Source organism: Rhinoraja longicauda, chromosome 6 (genome assembly GCF_053455715.1).
Source record: "Rhinoraja longicauda isolate Sanriku21f chromosome 6, sRhiLon1.1, whole genome shotgun sequence".
Classification (NCBI taxonomy): Eukaryota; Metazoa; Chordata; class Chondrichthyes; order Rajiformes; family Arhynchobatidae; genus Rhinoraja; species Rhinoraja longicauda.
The window spans coordinates 31,634,718-31,656,810 of NC_135958.1; the positions used below are offsets into that span (position 1 = coordinate 31,634,718).

General features: G+C 43.1%; 1 protein-coding gene across 1 annotated transcript in view; it reads right to left on the reverse strand.

Moving 5' to 3' along the window:
• Positions 1 to 501: 501 nt before the first annotated feature.
• LOC144594857 (solute carrier family 66 member 2) overlaps positions 502 to 22,093 on the reverse strand; it is a 51,391-nt gene continuing 29,799 nt past the window's right edge. Inside the window, exons 4-5 of the mRNA XM_078401769.1 lie at positions 12,386 to 12,602; positions 502 to 2,120 (exon numbers count right to left, since the gene is read on the reverse strand). Coding sequence (XP_078257895.1) covers positions 1,946 to 2,120; positions 12,386 to 12,602 — 392 coding nt within the window. The 3' untranslated portion in view covers positions 502 to 1,945. The remainder of the gene's footprint in view (positions 2,121 to 12,385; positions 12,603 to 22,093) is intronic.

Sequence of the window (22,093 nt, forward strand, 5' to 3'; positions counted from 1 at the left end):
CTGAGTTACTCCAGCATTTTGTGTCTATCTTCAGTGTAAACCAGCATCTGCACACTATTGTACTTGAGGTTGACTTGATTGTATTTATGTACGGTGTTATCTGATCTGATTAGATAGCATGTAAAATAAAACTTTTCACTGTATACGTGGCAATACTAAACCTAAACCTAACTTCTACAATCAGCTAAATGTGGGAAGGAAAACTATCCCCTAAATTCTCCTTCAGAAGGATGGTTAATATCACATCAGAAAAATATGCTGTCGATCAATTCGATATTGCTCAAAGTAATATGCGGAAAACATTCATCCTTCGAGTGCCCTTCCCAGCAAACTGGGGACTATTTGTGACATGACGGACTGTAATTCCATCTCAGTAAGGCCTTGCCTACACAAAAGGTGCATTGTTTTATTGTAAGGTACGGCTTTCTCTTGGTTATCGTACCTTACTGTTTTAGTAAAGGAAAGCCTTAGTTTCCATTAACTAAAAATATCATACTCAGTGCACAGAAAATAACTTTTAATACCATTTTCCAGGAATAATACTTGCATCACCCCCCAAACCCATAACCCATGAATGCTGGATACAAAAGGCGCATGAGAATCCCAGCAAAGTTCCTCTCTGACCCATCATCTTCACCTGGAAATACTGTTCTTTCATTGTCACAGAATCAAAATCCATGAACCCTTTTCTTTGGAAGTGCCTGCACCAGAAAGACTGCACAGGTTTAAGAAGGCAGCTCTTTGAAGACCAATACAGATCGATATTATGTTATATTCAACCCGTGATGCTCAGGTCCATGAATGAATTAAAAAATAACTATCTGTAATATACTCTGAAATAAAAAAACATTTAAAATCTAGAATCCAAAGTTAACCTTTCCTCCACTGAGGGGTCATCGACCTGAAATTTAAACCCTGCTTCTTTCTCAACTATGCTTCCTAACATTCTGAAGATTCCAACGTTTTCTACTTATATCGTTCACCAATATCCACTCCGAGCTAATTTTTATCCATTGTACATGTGAATTACAGTAAACTGAATTTCGCAAAGCATGGTAGGTATATTTGATTTGGAAATTTCTCAATGTCCGACATAAAGTGATATAATGGTTGGGGACCAGACCTTAAATAAAGCCATGCGATTAAAAGATATTAAAGTAACTCATGCAAAAGTGGAAATGGAGGGAAAGAACTGGGGAGCATATTTTTTTACAGTGACTCACTCAACAATATAACGTAAATTAGGATTTGATTCTTTACCAGATCACATTGGAGTTCTTTTTCCACTGATCTGGTGTCTGTAACTGCAGGTCTTTTTCAGCGAATGCAGTTTGCGATAAAGAGTTTAAATATCATCTGCATAACGTTGTGAAAAATATAACGCTATATCATCATTTGCCTAAGTGGCATTAAAAGGGTGCAAAAGGGAATAATTTTCAGAATGCATCTGCTGATGCCTTGGAACCACACCACGGCACAGAAAGAAGACACAGGCAACACACTGATGCCAACCAAAGACCCTGTGGCAGCTTCAAAATGGAACACTTTGATGAAGTGAGGGTTACATTAAAGGCATGGGGAGACTTTTAGAACTGCTCTTAAGAGTTAGGAATCATTATCTGGTCAGCCCTTATTAAATGCACATTGACAAGGTTCAGTTTGTTTTCTTGTTGCTGCTGTTGCAGGTCCTCTTTCTAAATATAAAACGATGAGTTAATTAAAGTTAACTCTTCACCCTGCCTAGTGGAGTACGACCTGGAGATCTTCAATGCCATCAGTAGGAAAGAGGTTTTAACAGAAAATGAGTTATTTGGCTAAGGCACTTTAGTTTAGTGGTTATACCGTTGGATGTTTTTCAGTGAGTAAGAAAGGAGATCGATCTTCTTGGCACGCCCCTCACAAAATCATGTGTCTCAGGCAGCCAATCATTCACTCTGCAGTTTTGTTAGCTGTATTTTTCGTGTGCCCCTTTCTCGTACGTGAACACCTGAAAGAATATTGCGACGTCAATACAAATCTGAAGGGCCCCACAAACCCAGAATTGTACCGGTGTTGCGTTAATAATGAAGTAGGCAGTCTTAAAGATGTCACCCAGGGTCCACATCAGCACCATCTTAACACTGAGAAAAGAAAACAGATGAAAATTATTATGCTGCACTAACTCAATGAGATTTCTGGATAGTAATAACTTCAAATAGTAAACAGGAATAATGCTTACATTTTCTAAACTACATTTAACAGAGAAATCACCCGCAAAGTTCACAAAGGAACTGTGGAAGGACAAAAATTGTATATAATTGAAGGAGGGAAGATTATAAGGGATGACCAATGGTTTAGACCAAATTCTGGGCTTTCAGCAGCTTCTTAAATGAGGAATGGGGGTGGGAAGAGATGGGTAGATTTAGCAAGGAAATTTAAAGCATAGGTGCTTGATGGCAAAGTCGTGCTGACAGAATCTGTGACACCAATAGTGACTGAGGCATGTTCTATGTCTGGAAGAGTAAGAGTTTGAACGAAGTCTAGATTTAACAGCAAATACGTTTATTTTGCTCCCAGCAGGGTTTCCATCCTGGAGGATAGTCTGATTAATAGATTTGGCTCTGTATTCATTGGGAGTGAATTGGAGGAGGTGTAATCTGAAGTTATAATCTTTGCTTAGATTCTGTTGATAAACACCACTGTTAGTTCAGTTAAATGGAAGCAAGCCCAAGACATCTGAGACCCAAACCTGCAGGTACACGTCAGCAAACTCCGCTCCATTTAAACAGAGAACATGCCTTTTGGTTGAACCTGACCAAAACAAACCCCTCTTTTAAAAGTTAGAATGACCTCACAGAAAATGATACCACAGGAGGCAGAGATTCAACGAGTCATGTCTTTTGAAATAACTAATTGGTTCCATTCCCATCATTCTCCACAGGCCTTTCATTTTCCTGCATCTTCTCTTTATATTTGTTGTTAAAAATGACTACGACAGCTGTTCCCACCACCGTTTCAGGCAACGGATACCTTGCTGTGTAAAACAATTTCTCCTCATCTCTCCTTTGGTTCTTTTGCCAATTATATTGAGCTTCCCACTGACTGCAAATTCTCACTTCTGATACCAGCATTTCTGCATCTCAGCCAAGTGCTGAACCGCTCATCTCTATTTTCTCTGTCTTTGCAGATTACATAAATGTCTACTCCCGTGTTCTTCTCCTTTTTATCAATGCCTGAGACTCAGCAGCATTTTACATGGTGAAGGGCTTGAAATCGACCATATTATAAAACAGGTGCTTGCAGGACAAAGGAAAAGACTGGACTGGCTCGATGTTACCATCTGCAACTTGTAGTACAAAACATTAAGATCCAGAATATGTGAAGTAAATCAAACAGCATACAGCAATTGGTTAGAGAAATTGAATAAAGAAATGGATTCCCAATTTTAGCAACTACTAAACATTAAGGGCAGCATGGTGGCGCAGCTGTGGAGCTGCTGCGTTACAACGCCAGAGACCCGGGTTCGATCCTGACTACAGGTGCTGTCTGTACAGAGTTTGTACGTTCTCCCCGTGACCACGTGGGTTTTTTTTCCGGGAGCTCTTGTGTCCTCCCACACTCCAAAGACATGCAGGTTTGTAAGCTAATTGGCTTGGTAAAAATGTAAACTGTCCCTAGTATGTGTGGGATAGCGTTAATGTGCGGGGAACGCTGGTTGGCGTGGAATTGGTGGATCGGAAGGCCTGTTTCCATGCTGTGTCTCTAATCTAAACTAAAGATCACACATTAACTCTCCCAACATTACTTTTTATTGTAATAGAAGTAATTGCAGATTCTGTTTATACCAAAGACTGACACAAAATGCTGGAGTAACTCAACGGGTCAGGCAGCATATTTGGAGAAAATAGATAGGTAATGTTTCAGGTCGGGATCCTGCTTAACTACTTTGCTAAGAGGATGAGTTCAAATTGGAATTGGGTTCTAGTGGTTCTAAAGTAACATGTCTGAATTTGGGCCAATTCAGTATCTTAAAATGAGCAACTCTGAAAATCTGGCATCTTCGAGGCAGTCTAAAGTTGTGAACAAACATTACCAGGTGCAATTTAACTGCTCGCCTGCTAATGGCAGGAGTTATTTGGTGAATTGGTTGGTGAGGCATGCACGTCATGGATTAAAAGCATTAGCTGAATGCAGTAACAACATTAACCATGAATATTTTCAAATTAAGTCATGCGAGTACAGGAAGTCCCCAGGCTACAACAGGATTCCGTTCCTGAGAGCTGTTTGCAACCTGAACTGTGTGCGAGTCGGATATGAACGGAAGCAGTGTGTGGGTGAGGATCCCAGGGGCAGCTGAGTGAAGCTGCCAGACGGCCTCACGGACTCAGTGAGCAAGACAATCTGCTCAGCGTCCCAGCTCAGCTCGGCTCGACTCAGCTCCCGATTGTTGCAGCTTGGAACAGGGGTGGGGGTGGGATATTATGGGGAGAGAAGGCACGGAATAATAAAGTCCCGTCCCAACCAGCTGAAGACGCCTGCAAAACCGCAACATCCATCCCCATCCATCCCACCGGTCTCCCAAGTGTACAGGGTGTCATCGATAAGTCAGGCGTTCATAACATGAGGAGGACCTGTATATTTTACTTTGCTTGCTGCCTTAGAATATATGTCAGCCATCCAATTCTGTATTCCATTAGTCCTTGCGCCAGTTCTGTGTGCTAAGTTCAAGTTCTGTCCTTTAAGTTCTATCACGCAGCGAAACTGGTGAATCTGACATTGAGCGACTCTTAACAAGCACTGACAGGATAAAGAACCCCTTGGTGTATCCTTATGATCTACTCCTGGACACAAAGTAGTGAAATGGAAAAACAAATTGTACAACCAAAGTTTTACAATGTATTCATATTTTGCAAGTACAAATGCTGCAAAGCACAGTTGGACACCAATGAGAAGCAGATGCAAGTGATTGGGCTGGGGATAAAAGTCACAATCTTGTTAAATATGCAAAAAAAAATCTAGTTAAAATGGTAATGCATAATCTTTTCATGCAATCGTGCAGGAAAGTTGAAAGTTCGTTGGTCAAATGAAAAGCAGTCTTCTTATCAAGTCCACATCACAAGATTATAAATTGTTCAGCCAGAGCTGAGCACACTTCCCGGCATCTGCATACAATGGCGTCTTGTGCTTCTTGTGCTTGTCGTGAGTAGTGGTGGAAAGATTGGTGGAAACAGGGCCCCGCCCGACGTGAACGCTCTTTCATTGACCCCATGAAAAGCAGTAACATGACATTATTTTATAGTTTTATTTCAATCAACAGGAGGGCGCAAACGGAAGGAATTTTTTCGATGTTTCATCTATAATGATTTTAAAATAAATTAATATTCTTTTAGGCTTCTTACATTTCTGAGTGGTTTATTAGTCAGCACGAAAGACTTGAACGTTAGGATGGCACGGTGGTGGAGCCATATCTGTGCTGCCTCACAGCGTCAGAGACCCAGGTTCGATCCTGACTACGGGTGCTGTCTGTACGGAGTTTGTATGTTCTCTCTATGACCGCGTGGGTTTTTCCCAGGTGCTCCGGTTTCCTCCCACACTCCAAAGATATACAGGTTTGTAGCTTAATTGGCTTCGGTTAAAAATTGTAAATTGTCCCTCGTGTGTCGGATAGTGTTAGTTTATGGGAATCGCTGGTTGGGATGGACTAGGTGGGCTTGTTTCCATGCTGTATCTCTAAACAAAACTAAACTAAATTTGAACATTGAAAATGTGTGCAGTCAAAGAGTGGAAGGCTAATTTATTGTATTTACGTCCATTATCTGCAAAGATTATAATGGGTTGGGGTGGACATTTCAATTTGGAAGAATAAGTAGGTTTGGGTGCAGCTGAGGTTTAAAGGGAGCAAATAATGTGAGAACTTTGGGAAACTCTTATTCATAAATCTCTGTGCCTAATCCAGCTCTATTTGCTGTTCGTAGACAACCTGCCATTTAACATACACTATTCGCGAAAATGGAGAACATTTCAACACAATTTATTACTTAACATTATATTTAGAGGTTTCCAAAACTCACAAATAAAGAGAAGTGGAAATATGGGTTAGTTTAGTTTAGATTAGAGATACAGCACGGAAACAGGCCATTCGGCCCACCGAGTGAGTCCGTGTCGACCAGTGATCCCCGTACACTAACACTAACCTACACACTGGGGACAATTTACAATATTTTTTCCCGAAGCCAATAAAACCTATTAACCTGTATGTCTTTGGAATGTGGAAGGAAACCAGAGCACCCGGGGAAAACCCACACGGTCACGGGGAGAAAATACAAACTCCATACGGACAGCACCCATAGGCAGGATTGAGCTGGGTCTCTGGCGCTATAAAGGGCCTGTCCCACTTAGGCGATTTTTTAGGCGACCTCCGGCGATTGTCATAGTCGTAGCAGGTCGCCGAAAAAACGACGACTGGACCCCCCCTAAGACAATGTCTACGACAAGCTACAACAACCTACCACCTAGTCGACATCAAGCTACGGCAAGCTATCGACAACCGGCAACCCAATCGTCGCGACTTAGGATGTCCACCTACGACTGCGCCTACGACAACCTACGACCACGCAGGCAACAACCTACAACAACTGAAGTCAACCCACGTCTACCCCGCGACAAGCTACCACGAGCTATGACCCTGTCGGTGACAACTGAGGGCAATTCATGTCATTTTGGCCTCCGGTTTTGACGCCGGTACCTGTCGACCGGTTGACGTAGGTAGTCGCCAATGGAATTCATGGAAGTCAGCACGGGCGACAACTTACGTCACCTGGCGACAACCTACGACAGCGCCCACGTCAGGAGGCGTCAAGCTACGATCATTGGTGTCAAACCAACAGTCGCCAAATTTTTTTAAACATTTGAAAACCTAGTGGCGACCAGAAAAAACGCTATGACTCTTTGGAGACGACTCACGACCATACAGGCGACACCCCGGCAACCGTGTGGCGACAGCCTAGTCGCCTGTAGTCGCCTAAAAAATCGCCTAAGTGGGACAGGGGCTAAAGGCAGTAGCTGTCACTGCGTCACCCCTAGTTACAGTTGTAAACCTCTAAGTCTATAACAAAAATCTTAACACAGGGCGATCTAGCACAAAGATCTAAGCCTAAATGCTGAATTATTCATTTTCAGTGTGTAAAGGCGGCCTGACCCCTTTGAACACCATAGTGTTAAAGAAAGATTTTGAGTCTCATCATTTCCTGTGGGGATCAGGGTTTGTGTGCAAATCTGCCCATATTTGGAAATTATTGCTTATCGCCTTCGTTGTGGCTACTTTGGGCAGAGATAATGTAACAGTGCTTCCAAAGCAATGTTAGGATTTTTAAAAATGTAGTCTTGGCTTCAGAGATACAGCGCGGAAACAGGCACTTTGGCCCCACCGCGTCCACGCCGACCAGCGATCCCTGCAAACCAGCACTACCCTACGCACACGAGAGACAATTTACAATTTTACCAAAGCCAATTAACCTACAAACCTGTCCGTCTTTCGAGCGTGAGAGGAAACCGGACACCTGGAGAAAACGCAAGCAGGTCAGAGTGAGAGCGTACAAACTCCATACAGACAACACCCCGAGTCAGGATCGAACACGGGTCTCAGGCAGCAGCTCCACCCCTGTGCCAATAAGAAATAAAAGCAGGAATAGGATATGTTGCTGATTGATTCTGCTCAAGCATTGAATAAGACCATGGTTAATTTGACCATGACCTCCAATCTGCTGCCTGTTCCTCCATAACCTAATTTTCCCCAAAATATAAAATCAATAATTCAGTCTCTGCAGCTCCCTGAAGTAGAGAATTCCGAAGATTCATAATCATTGAAGGGAAGGAAACCTTCCCCATTTTTGTCTTAAATGGGCAATGTCATTATTCTGATGTTCTGCCCCCCTCACTCTGAACCCTGCTATGAGGAGGAACATCATCTCAGTGTCAAGTGACTTTGTTCTGGTAATGCAAATGGAATTTTGTTTTGCTTCCAAATCCTCCCTACATTTTATGACCATGTTTTATGGATATTTGATTCCCACATAAGAGTACAATAATATACTCAATTCTCCAGACAAAATGGATCCCTCTCACTCAAAACATTCTCAAGCTTTGTGCCATCAAATATAGACAGAATTAAAATCCGGACCATTAGAGTTATTTATTGAGAATAGAACATTATAATTATTTATAGAGACTAAAATATTAATCGGGTGGAGGGAATAATTCTGTAAAGTTGTTGGGCAGACCGCAAGAAACATGATCCGATTGGTTAACTACCGTCCAAAGGAGCAGGTAGAATGTCAGCTTCTGCCTAGAAATTGGATTTCAACCTTATTGGGTGCGCTGAATGTATTTTGGGGCATAGAGCTTCAACTAAATACTAAGTAGAAAATGCTAAAAAAAAATGGAGACATTTCCACTTTAAGCTGTAATCCTCCTAACGAAAAGCCTGAAACAATTGGGTCATTGCAAAAACTCGTCTGGTTCACTCAAGCATTTAAAGGTAGGAATCTGCACTCCATATCTGGCCTACGTGTTATTCCAGCCCCCACTAATGTGGTTTACATTTAACCACCTCTTCAGTACAGAATAAATTAGGAATGAGCATTAAATAACCGCATTGCCAACAGTAAGTAGTAAACAGTAACTGAAAAGCAGCAACTCGACCGTGCCACTGTGCCGCCTTTATTTGTGTGAGCCTAAACCTGATGTTGTCCACTCACGACATCCCGGCAGATTTGTTTGAGGCCCTGCCTTTGCTCTGGACCATTGCACTGAGCTCCAAGATTGGCAGATTTGATTGATAGAAGATCAGTGGGATGGGGAAAAAGGGCTGCAAATGGATGTCCTGCAAATTCTGAGCAGGTGTATGAACAGTGCCAGGCGAGAGACCAGACCGTGGGGTCGACAAACTGCCACGCACCCAGTTAAAATAGAATTGCAGGTCACCCTACAGCTTTCTTGAAAGCTGCATAGAAAGCTAGAAGCTCACCGAGCAGGATTGTCAGGTTACAATGGAAAATACTGCAATGAAACTGACGTTGTTGGTTTCACTGCGGCATTTCCTACTGATACCTTCTTGCAGTTGTCAGCAGGTAGCCCAGCAGATGCAGTCTCAGCAAACAACTCTCAAAGGAATAGGACACAAAACAGAGAATGCTATTACAGGTACTCCCAAGGATAGAAATAACTTAGATTCATAGAGTGATACAGCGTGGAAACAGGCACTTCAGCCGAACTTGCCCACACCGTCCAATGTCCCAGCTACACTAGTCCCACCTGCCTGCATTTGACCCATATCCCTCCAAACCTGCCGTAACCATGTACCTGTCTAACTGTTTCTTAAATGTTGGGATAGTCCATGACTCAACTACCTCTTATTGCAGCTTGATGCGTACACCCAACACCCTTTGTGTGAAAAAGTAACCCCTCAGATTCCTAGTAAATCTTTTCTCCTTCACCTTAAACCTATGTCCTCTGGTCCTTGATTCACCTAGAGAATATGTGCATCAACTCAATCTATTCCTCTCAAGATTTTATACACCTCTATAAGATCACCCCTCATCCTCCTGCGCTCCAAGGAATAGTCAAGGAAAATCCTACTCAACCTCTCCCTATAGCTCAGACCCTACTGTCCTGGCAACATCCTTTTAAATCTTCTCTGTACCCTCTCCAGCTTGACAACATCTTTCCTATAATATGGTGCCCAGAACTGAACACAGTACTCTAAATGCGGCCTCGCCAACATCTTATATAACTGCAAAAGGATCTCCCAAAAACTATGCTCAATACTCTGACTGATGAAGGCCCTATCTACTTGCGACACCACCTTCAAAGAATCATGCACCTGCACTCCTAGATCCCTCTATGATATAACACTCCCCATTCACTGTGTAGATCCTGCCCAGGTTAGGCTTCCCAAAATGCAAGCGGCATTTTCCTTACGAAGGGAAGTAAAGGTGTGAAAATGCACACCTCCAGATTCAGGGATAGTTTCTTCCCAGATGTTATCATGCAACTGAACCGTCCTACCGCAACTAGAGAGCAGTCCTGAACTACTATCTACCTCATCGGGGACCCTCGGACTATCTTTGATCGGACTTTACTGGCTTTACCTTGCTCTAAACTTTATTCCCTTATCATGTACATGTGCGCTGTACCTTGGTACACGTGACGATAAAGTAAAACTGAAAGGAGTCAGTCGAGGGTGCCAGCCACCTGCCCCAGGCAAAAGGTTCTCAGTAAGGACATGAATGCATTCTTTGCCTGTCTACACTTTGGATAATCCCCACAAAGCTTGTCTGCTCTTCCCGCTGCAATGAAATGAAGGAAAAGCAGATGAAGTCTGAGTATGGAGTTTGGATGACTTCCTTAATGCAGCAGAGAGTTAATAATCGTGTGATCTGGCAGAGATCAGTGTCGACCACATGGAGTGACGGTGAGAAGAAGAAGCAATGATTGACTACGATCCCGACCTTCCTCTTCAGCAGTTCAAGAAGGCAACTCACCACCACCCTCTCAATGGCAATTAGGGATGAGCAGCAGATGCTGGATTTGCCAGATACATGCACATCCTGAAAAATACAGGCACCCGTGTGAGATAGTCTGACCTTTCTGTCATGGACCTCCTCCAGTGTCATAGTGAGGCCCACCGCAAATTGGAGGAACAGCACCCCATATTTCGCTTGGGCAGCTTACAGCCCAGCGGTATGAACATTGACTTCTCTAACTTTAGATAGTTCCTCTGTCCCTCTCTTCCCCTCCCCCTTCCCAGTTCTCCCACTGTTTTCCTGTCTCCACCTATATCCTTTCTTTGTCCCGCCCCCCCAGACATCAGTCTGAAGAAGGTGTCTCGACCCGAAACGTCACCCATTCCTTCTCTCCAGAGATGCTGCCTGACCACGCTGAGTTACTCCAGCATTTTGTGTCTACCTTCGATTTGTACCAGCATCTGCAGTTATTTTCCTACTCAGTTTGCAGGATGTCATGGATTTCTTAGATGAAAAGTTCTGACTGAATATAAATAGCATGGTTTGGGGGGGGAAATAAGGTTTTAGTAAAAGTCAACTACTCTGTGAGTAATTCAGAAGGAGAAAAGTGAGTAATGGACAAATTCTGAATGTCACACGACTACTGACTTCCACTGAGGAAATGGTAAGTTGTGAAACAAGAGTTAGATGGAACAAAAATCGCACCAGCATTGAGGAAGTGGATTTCCTGATCGTCTACAAGGCTTTCAGAAATGTGCGCGAAGTTGCCCAAATCTAGTTTCATTCAATCTTCAAACGCATCACACAGTTTCTCCAACCTTGTGTAAATTAATTTCTAGCCCCAAGAAATATTTTAATATACATTTCAATCACTACTTTTTTTTCAACCAGAATTGATTATTGAATGTGAGGGTAAATTTGGAATATATTCCTGACATCAACAAAGTTTGTTTTAACTGCTAGTAACTTTGGCAATTTTAGACTGATTGATAATTTAATAATGAACCTACAGTATTAAAGAGTGTAAACTTAAGAATAGAATAACTAGATCCCATCAGATCTAATGATCTTAAACGTCCAAGCAATTCAGAGTCCAGATTTGAATTGTTTGATTTAGTTTGGTTTGGTTTGGTTTAGTTTAGTTTAGTTTGGAGATATAACGTGGAAACAGGCCCTTCAGCCCACCAAGTCCGTGCCGACCAACAATCACTCCCTCACTAGTTTATGTCCTACATGCTAGGGACAATGTACATAAGCCAAATACCCTACAAACCCGCGCGTTTTTGGAATGTAGGAGATACCGGAGCACCAAGAGAAAACCCACACGGTCAAAGGCAGAACGTACAAACTCTGCACAGACAGCACCCATCGTCAGGATCGAACACTTGTCTCCGGTCTGTAAGGCAGCAACTCTACCGCTGCACCACTGTGCCACTCCTTACTGTGCTACCCCTTACCATAACTAGCCCTTACCATGAAAGGCTATGTATGTACCACTGCTTTTATATTATAAGAAGATAACTGCAGATGCTGGTACAAATCGAAGGTATTTATTCACAAAATGCTGGAGTAACTCAGCAGGTCAGGCAGCATCTCGGGAGAGAAGGAATGGGTGACGTTTCGGGTCGAGACCCTTCTTCAGACTGATGTCAGGGGGGTGGGACAAAGGAAGGATATAGGTGGAGACAGGAAGATAGAGGGAGATCTGGGAAGGAGGAGGGGACGGGAGGGACAGAGGAACTATCTAAAGTTGGAGAAGTCGATGTTGAGAAGTCGAAGTTGATATTGCTACTTCTGTGTTACGTTCCACGATTAGGTACACCTCTTACTCATATCAATGCTCTAAATATTGAAACATTCACGAGCGAAACCATTTTCCGCACCTCATCCCTGCTGTGGACTTGTTCTTGAAGTTGCGGCAAAGCTGAGGCACTCCCAACATGGCTTCAATGAGGACAGCCGTGAAACCGAGAGTTTCCACGAAGAGTTGGGAGTCAATCAGGACGTACGTCACCAAGAGGCACACCATGGTGAAGGATAAACAAAACTGGATGTAGTCGAGGAAGCGGCTCCAGGCCCAGAAATATCTGGGATCAAAATCTACGCAAAACAAAATGAGGTTTTGATTAGGCTCAGCACTGCTGAATCTCAGTTACACTCTATCACTGTTGTCACTAAACAGACACAAAGTAGTATTTGGCATCTGAAAGAAAAGTAATAGTTCATTTCAGTTACATAAAAAATATCAGGAGAGGGAATACAAAACAAAGTTCAAACTTCCTTCAACTTCAGCTTTTGGACCTATTGGCTCCAAACATTTATACTTATCTGTGTATAAAAACCATGGAAAGAGGCCACTTGTTCCAACCAGTCCCTCCATTTATCAAATCCTCCGCATCACATTCACCTCCCACTTCCAATACTCTCCATCTCCTCTGGTGCCTGTGCAATTTAATTTTGAATTTGACACAATTCCTGCCTCAATCACTAGCCCTGAATGTCAATTAGTCTTTGAACTTTGAAATTGTTTTTCAAAAACTCTCAGAAATTTTTCAAAAATGTAATTTTGTATTTGTATTATTTTATTTATATTTATTGCAATGTATTTAAATAGCCAAATTGACCCCTGAACAACCAGTGATCTAGAGCACACAACACAGAACAGTACAGCATACGATCTAGTCCTTCAGCTCACAATGTCTATGCCAAACATGATGCCAAGACCATCACTTATCTTCCTGCAGATAACCCATATCCTTCCATTCCCTGCATATCCACATGCCTATCCAAATTGCTAATCACATATCTGCTTCAATCCTCACCTCCGGCAGCATGTTTCAGGCACTCTCCATCCTCTGTATAAAACACTTGCCCCGCATTTCTCATTTAAACCTTGCCCCCCCCCCCCCTCACCTTAACGCTGTGCTCTCTCGTATTTGATTTTTTTCCAACTTGGGAAAAGGATTCTGACTGACTGCCCTATCTGGGAAAAAGGTTTCCAGTTACTTGGATAACGTTTACGGAGAACCTCTGCATTGGAAGTGACTGCTGAGCTGAGGAGCCAATCGTTCAATGTTGTAAAGCATTTCCAGCAACAGAGCAGAGCAGGGGTACATGACATGAAAAACTACGGTATGGAACATTACCATCAGGGAGTTACAGTCAAGCTAAATTAGCTCCAATACATCGAGGACAACGGAAACTTTAAAGAACTAGCCAAGGGCAGAAGCCAATCGTATACTGTTTTGGTATGGGTCGAATTAGCCAGCATAAGATTAGAAAACAGAGTCTTGTTTGAAAATTCAATACCAGCCACAATGACTTCAGGCACAGAAGATATGATTCAACTCTGGAAAACACACATAAATCACCCTTGCCTTATTAAGGAAACAAGCGGTACACATAATCACATCCCTACGGGTTCTTTAAATAAAAGAAGCAAAACAAGGCCGGCAAACAATGCCAACACAGCATTTTTTAGTACAACCGAGCTGCCAAATTATGCAAGGCACATTTTCTTGGCTTTGCACTGTTGGTTCACAAAAGGAGCTCACGTAATGAAGCTACATAACTAAGCCAGCTATTTTTTAGCCATTAAAATGAATTGAGTCGAATTTTACATTTGCCCTGTGGTGAAATTGGAAAATTAGTTTATCGTTCCTTTGATATTAGAGGTGTTGCCTTTGATCTGCTTCAGGTTGACAGTCAAGTATGACATCCTCACCGCCAATTCAATGGGAAGTTACTTTAATCTAGTCATTTATGTTGTATCCTGTGAAGTTCAAAAAATAGACCCAAAATGTTCCTTTTCTGTCTTACTCTGTCAAACTGAGAGCTAGCAAATATTTAAAAGATAGCTATTGAAGATTATGTTCTAAACTGTAAGGAGAAAGCAGACAGAGGAATGTTGCTGCGTAACTATCCCACGAGTGTAGTTGGGAGTGTAAGTAAATGCCAAATGCTTCTTGCTTGTGGGTTACCACAAAACCTTCATGCAGATCGTACACTGGCTAGAAGACTCTACAAGGGTAGGGTGTGGTGGAGGTGCCCCTCAAACGAGGGAAGGGATATCAGCCCAGGGGGCCACATGAATGGTAAGGGTACCAGGTATCAGGATATTTCTGTGCACTAACAAATACCATGCTAAATAATGTAGCCTCTGTTTAGCTCTGTTTTCCTTCCCGTAGATGCTGACTATTTCTAGCATTTTCTGCTTTGATTTTTGTTTCCTTTTGAAGCCCATCCCTAATCATCAACTGAGTCCTTTGCAGAAGAGAAAGGGTGCAACCCAGTCCTCTGGCAAGCCAGCAGTTCTCTTAGCATTTCATTGCCCAGTTTGTTTTATTTCGCCCTAAACTGACCTTTCCACCACAATCAAACCATCTCACGCCCGCTGCCAGGCTGAAAAACATTGCACATTCCTATTCCATTACGACCTGCTGCCAAATCTTTAGTCATTCCTTGTTACTTTTCTTTCAACGCACTCATTGGGAAACGTTCCATCGCAAAACTACTGTAGAGTTAAGCTCTCTCAAGAGAGCTCTCTCTCTCCACCTGTATCTTAATTTCTATCCGTGCCGATTAAGAAATCATCCCAGTTTCCACCAACCTACCATGAATGCTTGCTAAAGCAGTGCTTTTGTTTTAAAATGCATTTCCTTGTTTTCAAATCTGCCCATGATTTGAGCCAGCCCAACTCGCTGCAGCCACACAGACTTTACGGTCCCTTACACTCCTTCAATTCTTACACCTTACACATTCCTGATTTCAATTGTCTCACCATCTGAAGCTGCCAAGGCCTTAAGATCTGCAATCCCCTCCCGTAATATTTTTAAAACTCTTTTACTCATTTATCATCTTTACGAAAATCTGCTTTTCCATCTTTTTAAAATCACACCTTTTTAACTAAGCTCATTTTTAGTTTAGTTTAGTTTAGTTTAGTTTAGAGATACAGCGCGGAAACAGGCCCTTCGGTCCACCGGGTCCGCGCCGACCAGCGATCCCCGCGCGTTAACACTATCCTAAACCCACTAGGGACAATTTGTACATTTACCAAGTCAATTAGCCTACGTCTTTGGAGTGTGGGAGGAAACTGAAGATCGCGGAGAAAATGCACACAGGTCACGGGGAGAATGTACAAACTCCGTACAGACAGCACCCGTAGTCAGGATCGAACCCGGGTCTCAGGCGCTGCATTCGCTGTAAGGCAGCAACACTACCGCTGCGCCACCATGCTGCCCATTTGACCTAATAATCTCATTATGAACCCTGGTGCCAAATGTTGACTGAAGATGGTCTTTCTGATGCATTTTGGGACTTTTACCTGCACTAAAGGCACACTACAACTTATCAAGGGTATTGACTTTCCGATCAAGAATGTTATCAAAAATCTTATTGAAGGGCAACACCATCCTGACCACATCAACATCTGCTAAAATCAGGAAGAAGGGACAGGACCCTGAGAACTATTCTCTCCAGACACAAGAACAGTTTCTTCGCAACCAGCTTATGAATCACCCCACACCCTACCTCAGCTCTGAACTACTATGGAGTTTACACAACCAAAGTTACACTACTTACTTTGGCTTGCACTATCGCGGGCTGGTTTACTAGAATAATTGCTAAGTTTATTATATGTTCATTTGTCATGCTGTTTTGTGCTAATAAAGCTGCAGCACATAAGAATTTCATTGTCGTACCGTTGCATACGGCCATCAAACACTCCTGACGCTTGTTGAAATTATTGCCATCAACTGAGAACACTGTGAACACAAGGTTCTTTCCAGGATGAGTAAGTAGAGACATCTTAGAGTATCACATTATTGAGTGTGTGATGCATTACTGAATGTACTGACCTTCAGATGAATTGCCAATCAAATGATGAATTTGTCTGTTTTAATGATTTAATTATTGATTGGACCGTTGCAAAAAGAACAGTGAGTTTTTCTGTAGAAGCAAAGAACTGCAGATGCTGGTTTAAACCAAAGATAGACACAAAGTGCTGGAGTAACTCAGCGGGTCAGGCAGCATCTCTGGAGAAAAAGGATAGGTGGCGTTTCGGGTCCTGACCCGATGAGTTACTCCAGCACTTTGTCACCATCTGTGCAGGGTTCTATTAGTTTGGTGTTCCTCTCTCCAACAATACCACCAAAAATAAATTATGTGGTCTCACCACTTTTTTGAAATCTAATTTGCAAAACAACAGAGTCACAATGCAGGTTAAAGTGCTGGAAATACAACCCCAGGCATTGTTTAGAGTATTTTTGTTTATTCTAATTGCAAGTCTCACTTCTTAAACTCCAAGATTCTGCCCTTGCCATGTAAACTGATTTGAACGCAGCTTTTAACTCAGGCATGAATTTGTCCCCCACGTGGCCAAAATTGTTCTAGTTGGTTATGCTTATGCCAATCATTTCCACCTTATTCCCACCAGGCAGGAATACGGTGAGAAACGATTGGTACAAGCAAAAAGATTTAAACTATTTTAGCCACATTGGGCACCACATTTTGTACTCCAAGGAGACCCAGGAATTGTAGATGTTGGAATCCTGAGTAAAAAACAAAGTTCTCAAGGAACTCAGCCTGTCAGAAAAACATCTGTGGAGGAAATGGACGGGCGATGTTAAGGATCAGGAACTTCCATCAGTCTGAAACATCACCTGTCCATTTCCTCCACAGATGTTACCTGACCCGTTGGGTCCCTCCAGAACTTCGTGTTCATAACTCCAAGACCTGACGTAGACACCTCCAGTTGCCTGCCTGGTGGAAACTCATGGAATGGGGAAACGGGCTGTTGGATGGAAGGTCTCAGGATGTCAGGTGACAAGAAACTGCCAGTCGGCACTAAGGGAGCAGTCCCCTAGAACGTGGGTAGTTTGTGCGGAGAGTGGTTTGGAAGGCTCTTGTGTTCATTGTTGTGAAGAGACCTGGGCATTTGGGATGACTGGAATTCCCTGGTGTGATCTGCACCTTCCTACTCCCACGAGGCCAATAGAAGAATACTTAAGATCAGGCTATTAGTGCTCATGTGCATGTTATAGGAGCAGAATTTGGCCATTCGGCCTATCATGTCTACTCCGCCATGCAATTATGTCTGATCAATCTTTCCCACTCAGCCCCATTCTCCTGCCTTCTCCTCATAACCCCTGACACCCGAACCAATCAAGAATCTGATTGCGCTGTGCAATTAATGTGAAACAACTTGACTTGTGTTAGCATCTTATAGTTATTTACCAACTAGATGGCGTTTAAGAGGCTTCTGCATAGGCACACGGATATACAAGGAATGGAGGGGTATGGATTATGTGCAGGCAGATAAGAGTTTGTCTTGGCACCATATTCGGCACAGACATTGTAGGTCAAATGACCTGTTCCTGTGCTGCACTATGTTACAACTTCTAGATTAATTCAACAATGACCTTGGAAAGTAGAGATAGCAATCGTACAAGAGATTGGATCATGTAAAATAGTTTAATCAACTCGTGTCTCAGTCTGGCATCAAGACAACATGACTTCTTGACCATAAATGGGAAAAAGAAAGCCAGTTTCACAAAACAAATGACCCAATGATTTTTTTAAAAGGGATAATTTCTCTCTATTTTTCTTTTCAAAAGTGAGGATCTTTAAGGGCCATTTTTAGTGATTTGACACATGCAAGCCTCAGCGGACAATGTATTGGTTGAATAGATTTCAATGTAACACACTCTCACAAATGGAGAAAACAATTTTCTTGTATCACAGCAGAACATCTGCATACTTCGAAGAATCTCTACAAGAAACCATTGATGTTAATTTAGAATCCTCTTCTGCAAATGGCAATTAACACAAGGTCTATTGTTAATTTTATATCTAAGAACATCAGAGACTTGTTAAACAAAGTTGTAAAGGGATAAGTGACAAGGGTAGCAATATGGAGTAAGGTTACTTGTAAATCGTTATCTTGCTGCATGTTGAGGCCTTAATGGCCTAACCCTGTTCCCATGTTTGATAAAGGCCCGTCTCTATCCATGAAAAAGTTTATTTTGTTCTACTTTTCCTTATTTTAGTTCAGTGGTTTTGAAGTTATTGATTTTTGCCTGAAACTATGTTACATTCTCTCTTCCTCATGAAAATCAATGTTTGTTTGAATACACTGCTGAAGCTTCTTGCTAATTAGTCGGAAATTCTGATCAGTAAATATGTCTAGTGTCGGATGTGACATTCATTCTGTAACTTTTATGGAAATATTTATCTGGCTCAGCAGTAGAGTTGTTGCATTACAGCACCAGAGATCAGGGTTCGATTCTGACTACGGGTGCTTTTTTTTAGTTTAGTTCAGAGATACAGCACGGAAACAGGCCCTTTGGCCCACCAAGTCTGCGCCGACCAGCAATGCCCGCACACTTATGCTATCCTACCCACACCAGGGACAATTGACATTTATAGAAAGCCAAATGACCTACAAACCTGTACGCCTTTGGAGTGTGAGAGGAAACCGAAGATCTCGGAGAAAATCCATGCGGTCACGGGGAGAACGTACAAACTCCATACAGACAACACCCGTAGTCGGGACCGAACCCGGGTCTCTGGCGCTGAAAGCACTGTAAGGCAGCAACTCTACCGCTGCGCCACCGTGCCGCCCTCTGTGCAGTGCGGTCTATACAGAGATGAAAAATTCTCCCTATGACCGTGTGGGTTTTCTCTGGGTGCTCCGGTTTCTCCCACACCCCAAAGACATATAGGTTTGTAGGTTAATTGGCTTTGGTAAGTTGTAAAATTGTCCCTGGTGTGTAGGAAAGTGATAGTGTATGGGGTGATCGCTGGTTGGTGTGGACTCGGTGGGCTGAAGAGCCTGTTTCCATGCTGTATCTCTACAGTCTAAAGTCTAAAATCTCCATCATCGATACAGACCGGGGAGCAAACTCCACCCTGCTTCCTGAATTCGATGTCCTGCTCCATTATTTGACTAATATGGAGGAAGAGTTTGTTTTCTTGACACCATGCTACCAAGCTCTCTCTCTTTCCTGCACACTCGTCATGTTGACGTTTGAAAACCAGCCCACAATGCTGGTGGCATCCGCAAACTTGTGCATGGAGTTGCAGCAGAAGAATGGCTATACAGTCGTGAATGTACAGAGAGTATAGTAAGGGGCTGAGAATGTAGCCTTGCGGGGCACCGGTGTTGAGAATTATTGTGGAGGAATTTTTATCTCCTATCCAGTCCCAGTTTGTGAGTGTAGGGTTCTCTGCCTGACCACGAAGGCCCGTTGTCCTGGCACCATTGCAGGATCGGTCTGGCTTAGCATAGCCATTGCTTGGCTGGTGGAAAAGACAGGTGCTGAATTTCCAGTATCCCCTACTGCCTAGGGTTGTGGATGTGAAGTCACTGGTGATAATTACAGAGGAGATAAACACATTTTTGATGGAATAGGGAATTAAGGGTGACAGGGAATTGGAACAGTTGAGGAACTGATGCCTGGGGCAAATCGGCCATGATCACATTGAATGGCGGGGCAGTCTTGAGAGGGTGGGGCAGGCAGCTTTCTCCTGCTCCTATTTTCTTGTATTTTTGTCAGCTCTCCAGTTATGCATGAACGTTTAACTTATTATCTACACTTCTCTTTTCAATTGCCATTTGCAACGATATAACTGACCATGGAATAATAAACAGATCACATCTACAATGGACAATATTATTCGGATGTGGCACGGCATTGGGGTCCCACAAGGAACAGCTTTGGACGATTAGTCATCGAGTCATAGAGTGATACTGTGTGGAAATAGCCCTTCGGCCCAACTTGCCCACACTGGCCAACATGTCCCAGCTACGCTAGTCCCACCTGCCTGCGTTTGGTCCATATCCCTCCAAACTTGTCCTATCCATGTACCTGTCTAACTGTTTCTTAAACGTCGGGATAGTCCCAGCCTCAACTACCTCTGGCAGCCTCAGCCTCAGCCTCCTCTGGCAGCCTTTTCCATACACCCATCACCCTTTGTGTAAAAACGTTACCCCTCAGTTTCCTATTAAATCTTTTCCCCTTCACCTTGAACCTATGTCCTCCGGTCCTCCATTCCCCTACTCTGGACAAGAGATTCTGTGCATCGACCCGATTTATTCCTCTCATGATTTTATACACATGATTATTATTCATTATTTCTTAAAAGAAATAACCAGAAGCCTCGCCTTCTCATTAATTATATGACAAAATAATTGTATATAGTAGCATATAAAATTATGGGAGGCATAGATAGGGTAGACAGTCAGAACCTTTTTTTCCTTGGATGGAATAATCAAATACTAGAGGGCATAGTTTAGGGTGAGAGGGGCAAAGTTTAAAGGGGTTGTGTGGGGTAAGTTTTTTTACACATGGGGTGTTGAATGCCTGGAATGTGCTGCTGGGGGTGGTGGCTGAGGCATATACGATAGTGGCATATGAATATACTGGAAATGGAGGGATGTGGATTATGTGCAGGCAGATAAGAGATGGTCTTGGCATCATGTTTGGCACAGACATTGTGGGCAAAGGGCCTGTTCTTGTGCTGGACTGTTCGATGTTCGATTGTGTTTTAAACTATTTCTCTATCTGGCATTTTGTGTCAATTTATTATTATTTTTTTCTTCAATTATCTGATACATCCAATTGCCCTCAACACAATCTTTGTGATCAACTGCACAAACACCTACCATGTTGACAGAACAGATTGGGTACACAGCAATCCTACATTGTTGGGATGAAGGAATTAATTATTTACTTCTGTAGAACTGTCCTACTAAATTGAAAAAAAAATGGTTAAATGAAATAAAGTAAGAAAAAAAATACAAAGCCAAACACAACTTAACTCCAAGAAGCTTGGACTGTGCCACATTGTGAAGGTCAATATAAAGTGAAGAACTAGAGCCTTGTGGATTTATTTAAGGCAAAATGTTTCACAGAGAGCAACCCAGGCCTATTTGACAAGATAACCATCAATACACATGGCACAGATGAAAAGCAGAAGGGGCTCAAGAGCTCAATAGTCAATAGTCGTTTATTTGTTACATACACATAAATGTGTAGTAAAATGAAACATTACCCGCAGTTGAACAATAAGACCAATAAGATTAATCAATAAAAATGCAATAACACATACAATCACAACTAACACCAAACAAAAAGAAACATCCATCACAGTGAGTCTCCTCCAGTCCCTCCTCACTGTGATGGAAGGCCAGAATGTCTTTTTCTCTTCCCTGCCGTCTTGTCCCGCGGTCAGGCTGTTGGAGTTGCCACGTCGGGGCGGTCGGGGCTCCCGATATTGAAGCCCCCGCTGGGCGGTGAAAAAAAATCCCGCGGCCTATTTCAGGCCGCGCCGGATGGTGAAAGGTCCGTGGCGGGCCGACCCAAGCCCCGCGATTCGGGGCGGGCGGACACATTGCCTCTGCCGCTGCCGCTGCTCCCGATGTCGGCCCCCATCCAGGGGCCTGCGGGCTTCCGACGTCCACGCGGCCCGCGCCGGAGCCTCCGGAGACGAGTCGCAGCCGTTCCCGCAGCATTCGCAGGCAGCCAGCGCCGCAGGTGGTGAGTCCGGACCGCGGGCTCTGCGAACCAGAGACCCAGGTGGTCCCAGGTGCA